Source organism: Solanum verrucosum, unplaced genomic scaffold, assembly GCF_900185275.1.
Source record: "Solanum verrucosum unplaced genomic scaffold, falcon-dt-bn FXZP01000034.1, whole genome shotgun sequence".
In the NCBI taxonomy this organism is placed as follows: domain Eukaryota; kingdom Viridiplantae; phylum Streptophyta; class Magnoliopsida; order Solanales; family Solanaceae; genus Solanum; species Solanum verrucosum.
Genome location: NW_026019959.1, coordinates 192,211 through 202,087, shown reverse-complemented (window position 1 = coordinate 202,087; position 9,877 = coordinate 192,211). Strand labels below are relative to the sequence as shown.

The window sequence follows — 9,877 nt, the reverse complement described above, 5'->3', positions numbered from 1 at the left end:
CATAATAAAAGCTCTCAATCCCTTTTATCTTTGAAGACAATCGGCCATAAATGGGAAAGGAAGAGGAACTGACCTTTGTTTCGACGTAAACATATGTTTGATCAAAGATTTTGATAGTCTGATATATGTTCTCTTCTTTTATTCTTACAAATTTAATACTAATACATTCTTAAATTCAAGTGTGATGTTGAGCAGCGTGAATAATATTTTTCTTATGTTGGCATCTCTAAATTTACATTATTTATCTTCTATTGGGTAGTTTGTTAAGTTTTTGTTGGTAGTTCAATTTATTTTGTGACATGTAAAAACAAGTCTCCAATTACGATAATGTTACCTCAGTTTTCAAACGCTACTTGGGTGTTAATGCTGCTACCTTATATTTGGTGATTGAATATTTCCGGAACAAAATCAATCTAACTTTTAACTTTTTTATTTGCACCAGATTCCTTGGAGAGGACCTTTTTGGTTCGTGTCATTGCTCAGCTGAGCTAGTAATGGCTAATGATGATGATTTCACTTTTTGTCAGGTGCGTGCCATAATAACATCTTGTAATGAAGGACATCTGAGACGTTAATGCTTGAAGATCAAGTTGTATTACCTAGTTAAATTTCTCTTTTATCAATTGAACTTGAAAGGTTAATTTGCCTATTTAGGTTGGTGCACCTGATAATCAAGATTATGTGGATGCACAGAAGATTGCTCAAGATATTAGTGAAATTAGAATAAAAGATGAGCCCTCAAATAATGATGGTACTAGTCAAAGTAATGGTGCACCATGGGAAGGTAAATTGGGCAACATTACTACCTCAAAGAAGCAGGGAACAGTTGGTTCTTTGTCTTTCACTGTTATAGACACATCTCCAGGCAAGCAAGCAAGTGGAACTTCTGGTCAAGTGGCATCAAAAGATGGTGGATTTTCAGTCCCAACTTATCAGAAGCAAATAAAACCTGCTAGGAAGCCTGTAGCTCGAGCCAAGGTCCCCTATGAGAAGGGTTATAGTCAGATGGACTGGCTAAAGCTTACAAGAACACATCCTGACCTTGCAGGTAAGAATCTTTTGGTGTAAATCTTCTACTCTTTGATGAAATTTGTCATTCTTTTAATCATATTGATAAAGGATAGAATAAAAACTGGGAATAAATACATTTCTAAGTGTGCTTGTTGGCTTTATTTCTGCAAGCTTTATACAGTTTATAGTCAATGGACGTATAAGTACTTCATACGTGGAATGCTTTGTAGAACAATGGAGACGTATTATTGGTTCGCATTATTCTATATCAGTTTAAAACAACTCAATTTTGTTTCTATGCATAGACACTTTTGTACTTCCTTTTGTTAATAAAAGTAGTTAATACATCAACTAGACTTGACATTAAATCTATTAGGTAACACAAGGTAAGAAGTGGATGTGTGAGTTTCTGGTCTAGTACTGGGTATTGTGTCCTTTCTGAGCTTGAATGGTATCAAAGCCCAAAAGTCCTGTCCGATAATGGATCAGAAAACTCATTGATGCACTCCATCCTTGTCACACCTATTTACCAGGCTTCGCATGCAATGTTGTATAACTTTTTAAAGGGAGGATTGGAACCGAACTTCATGAGCTTTTATTGGGCTCTGACACCAAGGCTGGTTAGGAATCCTACGGGCCATTTAAGAAATGCCAAACCTTTGGTTTAAGAGGTTTTTGATAAATGAAAGAACTACTTAAGAAGATCATGTGATATCAATCAATCAATTGAACTATTATCCCTCTACTTTAAACTAGTTGGGTAAGCTATATGAATATTCTTAACCTATGCGACATTATTTTTGGGACATGTCATTCCAATACTGAATAGTTTGTCTTTTATGGTAAATTAAGGGTCCTCTAAAAAGTCACGTGATATGAAAATTTTATTTCGTGTACAAGCTCTGGACACGTTCCTGTCCTTTAGTGTGTGGAATGATGTTCCACAATGCATGATGCTTGTTGTTTGTAGATGATATTGTGTTAATACACGACACTGTTTTATTAAAAAAATAATACTACATGTTACTGTCTAATTACAAGTGAAGTTGAGCCTGCCATTATACATAGCCTTAAACAAAGAGGTCTTATTTTGCTAGCTTTTTGGTGCATCCTGGTTATTGTACAGGATGTTGATGCAATTTTAGATACAATAGGGGATCTGCACAATCTGGAGTTATGTTTTCTTGTACTGGCTTAATGCAAGCGTTTATAAAATCTTTGATTACTTATCAAAACAAAAAAGTTGAGCCTGTGCCATTCAAGTGTCGAAGCCTCAAATCTAAAACATGCTTTAGTGGGGAATGGGAAGTGGCTATTACTCCACAGCATGGAATTGTAAAGCTCGGTATATTGCAGCTTGCTCTGCTGTAATTTTCATTTTGTATGTCCTTGGAATGAATCTTCTGAACCAAGATTAAAAGTTTATAGCACTCATAACTATGGCTGGTCTACTATATGGCTAAAAAGTTCTCTCCTATAAGAGAAGTGGAGTAACAATAAACAGAGAATGCAATGCTTATTGTATTCCATCAATTCAATTTTCTATCCTACATAATATGAGTTGAGAGAACTTCTTTATGACCTAAATCCTGACATATTTTAAGTGCATAATTGTCGGTCACACGATTGGCTTCCTCCTATGAAGCTTCTCTTTCTAGTGCTTCTTATTCCAGTCGTCATGTATCTATTGTTCAGGATTGAAAGGACAGTCCAACAGGAGACTTATATCAATAGATGAGGTTAAGGAACACCAAAATGCAGAAGCAATGTGGACTGTTCTTAAAGGGCATGTCTACAATATAACACCATACATGAAGTTTCACCCAGGAGGTATGGATCAATGCTTGCTTTGCTCTATCTCATTAATCAGTTATGGAAATCATTTCTTGTCCCTTTCTTCTGCATGGCTTTCTACTATACATTGTTGTACCAGATGATGTGAAAGATGCATTCCAATCCTAATAGTTTTTTTCTCCACAAATATACTCGATGCTGCAGTTAAGAGTGTGAGTTGGCCAGCTTGTCAACTTAGTAACATACAGTTATGAGTGTGAGTTTGCATGCCTTTTTTTTTTGCTTCATTGTAAATGATATGAAGTTGTACTATACTTAAAGAAATGCATCAATAAGAGAAACCCAAAATGCAAGCCTTCATGTAGCAAGTACAACTACTGTCAGTATAAGAGATGTACATGACTGCGATATCTTTCACGCATATTCCTTCATGAATGCAAAGGCCAAGTCTTATCTTCGTCGTCCCTTTGATTTAATCATCTTGATTTGACTTGAAGATAATCTGATGTGACTACTATATCTCACGTTTTTGAAGATATGATCTCTGTTACATGTATATCATCATGCGAGACTTGACTGTGAAGGTGACTTCTTCTCATTCCTGATTCTATGAAGAGGATATGGAAATGATGGGATGGTGGAGGGTGGCATGAGGTTTATGGATCTAATTTGTATGCTAAATGTTGCTTACAGTAAGCGGTAAATTATAGAATCACCACATTAGATGTATGTTGTGTTGAAGGCAGACCTAGGAAACCTGCATATTTACCTCATCTGAAAAAGTATACATTCTCTTCCACCTTCCTCATCCTTTGGCTTAGGAATTCCCTTCTGTAAACATTGTCAGAGAACCACTTGGATAATCTTTCTGACCTTACTATTTCCTGATTTCCATGTGTCCTCATTTCGGAAGTCATTGTCTGTTGAAGCATTTTTTTTTTCATTTCTTTTTTCTTTGGGAATTATCAGGGGCTGGGGGCAGATTGTGCACTTTTGATCTTAAAAAGCATTCCTTCTAAAGCCTGGAAATTAGGCTTCTTAGTAACTGGCATCTTCATGATTCCTTGCAGTTCAACTTCCATTATGTGTAGCAACAAAAAAGGCATGTTTATGGATTTGATGATATACCAAACTGCTGGTAAAGATTCCAGAATGGTTCAGAACTTGAAATTCTTTCAAAGTCAATATTTCTATTATATTTGACATGACAGAGGTTTTGATTTCCTTTAATATTTTGACCTATTTTTTCTGTCATGGAATTTGTAAAACGGAAAAAATTCTGATTTTAAAGTAGCTGTTGCTGAAGTTTTACAACTGTGAAATCAACTGATGTGACATATTCACTTTCAAATTTTAAATGATGCTTTGACAGAAGCATACATAAGAAGTTCCTTATTCCTTTCCCATGTTCCACCTCTTGTAATTTGTTTGCACTCGAAGATAATTGTCAATTCTCTGTGCTGTTATTTTATTCTCATGCATCAGAATTTCTGTGTTTTAGCTATCCAACTTGCATGCATTCAATAGATTATTTTAGCTATAACCAAGGGAAATTTTTAGTTGGTATTTAGTTATGAATGGTATTTATTTGACTAGCTTACACCTTTCTTTTTAGGTGTAGACATGCTGATGAAGGCCGTAGGAAAAGATTGCACGGCATTGTTTAGTATCCTCTGCTAGCTCTTGTTGTTTTTTGTAGTTGATAAGACTCATATAATGGTACTACATTCAACTAGAATTTAATAGGATACTCATATCGAATCTGTTCACAATTACTAGTTCTCGGATTGGTTATACACAGTATACGAAAAGTGGATCCTCTTCTGCTATTGCTGATGGAGCTCCTCTTCCAGCAATATTGGCATCAGGCTTCATGAGTACCATTTATATGTTGTTCCCTTCTACACAAATCCTCCCCTACCACAGTTTGCTAAATTTATCTTGACTCTCCTCACACTGCCCTGACCCCCTCCTTCCTGCCGAGAGAGAGAGATAGAGATAGAGAGAACATATAGGAAATATGAATGCCATGATTAGTAATACTGACATCAGGCTTTATAAGTACCATTTAGATGTTATTCCCCTCCACACAGATCCTGCCATATCATAGTTTGCTAAGGTTACCCTGACCTTCCTCACACTGCCCTGACCCTCTCCTCCCTGCCAAGAGATAGAGAGAGAGAGAGAGGAATTTGAAAGAGAGTGAGAGTGAGAGTGAACATATAGAAATTATGAAACCTATGTTAATAATGGTCCATGTCACCAAGAGAATGGTCGATGGTCTAGTGGTTGAAGCATGGGAATAACAACCTGGAGATTCCGCTTCTGAATCATAATTACAACACTTGGTGCGAGCCCATGTGCTCCAACTTTAATCAGCATGAGTAACTTGGTGACCTATGCCTTGTGGGTTGGATAGACTGCCTGGTGGATTAGTCGAGATGCTCGGAAAAAAATGATTTAACAATGGTCATAGGGTGATATTTGCCGTAAATTTCCAAGCCAAGATCATAGGCAATAAGGATATATTTGCTTATATGGTGTCTGATGAATGCCAGAGCAAAGAACTTCCTAATGTTAAGAATCTGCAAAATTAGTATTCCTTGTTTAGAATTTGATTTTTCTTTGTGTGGGAGAGGCAAGGCAGGTGGCTAGCCTCCTCCTCTCCGCTCCTCTTCTTCTTTTTAGTAGGTATTATTTAGTTATTGCGTAGTTTCTTACTTATCAATTTGTATTGCTATTTGTTGTTGCAGTTGTTTTGTATCTTACTCTTTTTGCTGTCTTATTTTTCTCACAATCATGTGTTGGCTTTTTCTCTTTTGAGCGTAAGATCTATTTGAAACAACCTCTCTACTCTACAAAGGTCAGTAAGGTCTGCGTACATCCTACCCTTCTCAACCTCACTTGTGGGATTATACTAGGCATGAGAATTTGAATTTTCCTTTGTTTTCATCAAGTTCTGCAATTCCTTAACGCTTTTTCAGACAAATACCATGCTTGGGTTAATGCTGAAGTTCTAATGGAGAAATGTCTTGTGGGCATTTTGGATGACAGCAAATGAAAACTTTGTTCCATTGATCCCAGAAACTACTGTATCAGAGAAACATTCTCACTACAAGAAGATTGTTCTTAACAGAAGACGAGACATTTTTGCTTCTTCTGAGGAAAAGCTTACATACCATAGTATATTGGACTAACTATTTACATACTCAAGGGTTTTGAATTTTTAAAGCTGTATGTCAAAGAAACTGTCTGAATCTTGGACTAATAAAATTTCAAGAAGCAGAAGTATCCTCTGTTATATTCATTACTTGGCTTATTGTGTATTGTTTTTAATTGCATGATCTTTGATCTTTTTAGCACCAAGCACATCAAGAATGCAGATGAACTAAAGTTTGTCTGGCAAAGTGATTTCACTTTTCCACTTGGAATTAGCTGTTTCTGGCTTTTTTATTACAGCCACTGAAGAGGACAAAACAGTACATTTACAAGCTTATTAAGCTTCAAGAAAAGACAGTTCCTTCTTCTGAAGGAAGGCTATAAAGCCAGAGACACTGTTGGGATTTATATGGCATACTTCCATTACATAAGGAATTACTGTTGGGATTTAAGCTTTTGTTATCGAAAAAGTCACATGTTGGAGTTTCGAAATCCACAAAAACTCTAAGATAGACCTTTTTTAATGACAAGATTGGGAAGTGGCTAATCAAGAACAATCGAAAGCTAATAAAGTAAACCAATGAAATGAGATTTGTAATCTAATTACTACTATATTTCATCCTTCAGATAACATAAAATCTTTGAAATGTAATGCAACTTTGTATGTCACTACTACTTAATCAATTTAGGAATGAGGATCAAAGTGCACATAGTAATGGAGAGGAAGCTCTACTAGTTTCACACTTACTTTGTAAACAAATAGTACACAACTCTTACAGCAGCATTAAGCAATTACATAGGTAAAATACAGGAATTGCCTCAAAATGGGTCCTATTGATAAGTGGGGAGTATGATAAGACCATTGCAAAAACTCTATGACAAACGCTTTCTTTTGTGGAGTACTCTAGAGAGCCTAAGCAACAGGGGTCACCTTAACTTCATCAACAACAGGGCCACAAAGAGCGCCGTAGTCATTGATTTTTGTGTGGTAAAAAGAGCTGTAGAAAGTAATTCTGGTCCTGTCTGCAATAGCTGTGAACTTGAAACTAACAGTTTTGAAGCTGCCTTTGCCTTGTGATTTGAAGGGAACTTTGAACGTTTCTTTAGCAGCAAATGCTTCGACCATCATATCGCCATGACAACCGTTCTTTGCATCACCAACACTGAATGTGAAGGCGTAGACCTTCTTAGGGACCGTCCTAATGATTTGGGCTAGAGCACTTTCTCTCCCTGCAAGAAGTTCCACTGCAGCTTGGCCAAACGGGACATTGAAATGAGCTGAATCCAAGAATTTCACTGCTTTGAGTGACTCAATGATCCATCCTGGAAGCGGGGATGTCAAATCTTCCTGCTTGGGAGGGAGGAGAACTCCATGTGAAGAGTTAATCAAGAGGTGAGGTCCTTCTTCAAAACCAGCATTTTTAACCAAGTTCACTGCAGGACACCAAAAACCAAAATCAAGAAAACAAATTTGCACACTTGTATGATGTATCCAACAAAAGTCCTTCATATACTAGACATATATAAATGTATAATATCCTCTCATTCAACTTTGGAGTCTATTTTTTTTTCTTGCATATGGCAGGTACATGGATACCCCAGCACCTGGGGCTGCTGCCTACTCACAAAATTCACAGGGTTCGACAAGCAATAAAGTCAAAATATAGTAACCTATATATCAATCAACTACAACTCAGTACTAAATTAGTTGGGTTAAGCTACACAAATCCCCTATGTCCACCCCGCTTTGTTGAGCCATTTCTTTCCAAGATAAGAATTTAAACATATATAAGGAAAAATATCCATTTGGCAAGACTTCTTCATACACCTATGATTGATACACCCTTAAATAATAGCACATCTTTAACGGTGACTTTGTACAAATAATGATAATAAGTGGAACACCAGGTAATCGAGATGTACCTCCTGTAGGGCGAGGTGGAAAAAGTTCTTTGATAGCAACGGCATCCAAGAGTGGACCACAAGCAGGATCCTCTTGAACTCCAGGATTATGAAAGGTAATTTTAACAACATTAGAGGTGGCATAGAAACCCCAAGCATAAGTATCACCACCATTGCTGCTATAAAGGGTCTGCAAAGGAAGGTCTCCTGTTTGAGGAGGCACTGACACCCTCAACACCTCTTCTTGAGCACAAGTTCTTGATGCCCCAAATGTGAGTGCATACAAAGAGCCTTTCTTGACTGGAATTGTCTGAGAAATTGAAGCCTCATTCCCAAGCCTCACAGCGTGGACACCGTGGGCGACTGCGAAGTACATCCCACCGGGCTGTGGCCCGCCAGAAATGTACTCCACTAAGCCATTAATCTCCCATTTGGGCAAAGCATATTTACCTTGAAGCACTGTTTTCTTCTTCAGGTCTTTTGGCTTTGGTAGCTCTTCAAAATTACCATTTGGAAGTAATCCTGAAAACAGAACATCTCCCTAATATCATTAACTGCAACCAAACTACACATCCAAAAAATCACTCTTCATTTAAACAAAAAATAAGCTCTCTTGAGCAAAGACTCAACCTTTTTTCCCACCCCATGAACACCATTCAAAATAAAGAAACCCCCATCAAGCAAACAAGACTAATTAAAGTACAGATCCTAGCAAAATGTTCTTCAAACTAAAAACAAGAGCTTTACAATATGAACCCTCCTGTCGAAACACTGTAGACACACTAAACAGAGCTGAAAAGCAGTTCAGAACTAAGCATTCTTGAACACAATAGAGTAAAATCTGGAAATATATACTAAAACAAGATTGCATTTTTATACTAAAACAAGTCATTTCAAGATTGCATTTTTATACAAAAACAAGTAATGGAAATGAGTATACTAAAAGCAGAATGTGTAAGATTAGTATTACCTTCAAGAGGAGGAGCTGGGCGAACAGCAGAGGCAGTGAAGAGAAATGAGAAAAGAAGCAAAACTGAAACTTTGAGCACCATATTTGCAGAGTGAAGAAGAAGCTGAGGAGAAGAAAGAATAAGGTAAGAGGGTATTATATGAAAGGGTTTAAGAATTACAGGATTTAGTACTACTGTTCTTCACATATCCCTATGTTATATATATATATATATATTTTTTTTTTGGGGGGTTTTTCACCCGGTGTCCGAAGCCTACATTGAAACTCCGATTAAATTCGAACCGCGCATTATAGGGCCCATTCGAGGAGTGGCACTCCCAACATGATTTTCTCCATACCAGCACTCGAACCCACGACCTCTAGTTAAGGGTGACATACTCCCACTAGTGCACCACAATTACTGTCGGTTTTGTTTTTAAATCAATGACATTTTTAATAAATTGGAATTTTCTAGTTTGAAAATTTAATTTCATCTTAAGGATTTTTTCTTATATATAGTATAAATATATTAATGTTATGATATATTAAGAATTACAAGTTCTAAAGTATCTTTGATATGTAACTAAATTTCCCCCTCTAGATTTTTTGTCTAATTGAATACCACTATATAGTAGATTATCCACCAATAATAGCTACTGCTCAATTGAATTTTGCTTCTTTTTTTTTTGAAAATAAAGTAGATTTAATATTTAAATCAATGAATTAAATATTTAATATAAATTCTATTACTATATATTAGTAAAAGCTATAAGTCCCAGATCTATTAACTACTATTATTATTTTCTTAGTCCTAAATTAGTTATGTAAAAGCTATAAGTCCCAGATCTATTAACTATTATTTTCTTACTCCTAAATTAGTTATCATATTATTCTTTTTGAGAGGTACTTCAATTAAGTTTTGAAGCTAAATTAAATTAAATTAATTCAATATTTTATAATTTAAATTAAAAAATTAGAGCAAAATTTTCTCATATCAATTTAATTTTAAAATATTTATCAAAATTCATATATTATTACTTTTGAGAAGTAAAATATGACAAT

General features: G+C 36.0%; 2 protein-coding genes across 2 annotated transcripts; one reads left to right on the top strand and one right to left on the bottom strand.

Moving 5' to 3' along the window:
• Positions 1 to 432: 432 nt before the first annotated feature.
• LOC125814867 (cytochrome b5 domain-containing protein RLF) lies at positions 433 to 6,112 on the top strand. The gene is made up of 5 exons (XM_049494316.1): positions 433 to 527; positions 655 to 1,048; positions 2,707 to 2,841; positions 4,421 to 4,471; positions 5,790 to 6,112. Exons 1-5 carry the CDS (start codon positions 495 to 497, stop codon positions 5,864 to 5,866), a joined length of 690 nt encoding a protein of 229 aa, XP_049350273.1. The 5' UTR covers positions 433 to 494; the 3' UTR covers positions 5,867 to 6,112.
• A 755-nt stretch (positions 6,113 to 6,867) lies between these two features.
• LOC125814827 (uncharacterized) lies at positions 6,868 to 9,025 on the bottom strand. The gene is made up of 3 exons (XM_049494269.1): positions 8,837 to 9,025; positions 7,888 to 8,388; positions 6,868 to 7,398 (listed from the first exon to the last, which is right to left on the bottom strand). Exons 1-3 carry the CDS (start codon positions 8,916 to 8,918, stop codon positions 6,878 to 6,880), a joined length of 1,104 nt encoding a protein of 367 aa, XP_049350226.1. The 5' UTR covers positions 8,919 to 9,025; the 3' UTR covers positions 6,868 to 6,877.
• Between the last annotated feature and the right edge of the window lie 852 nt (positions 9,026 to 9,877).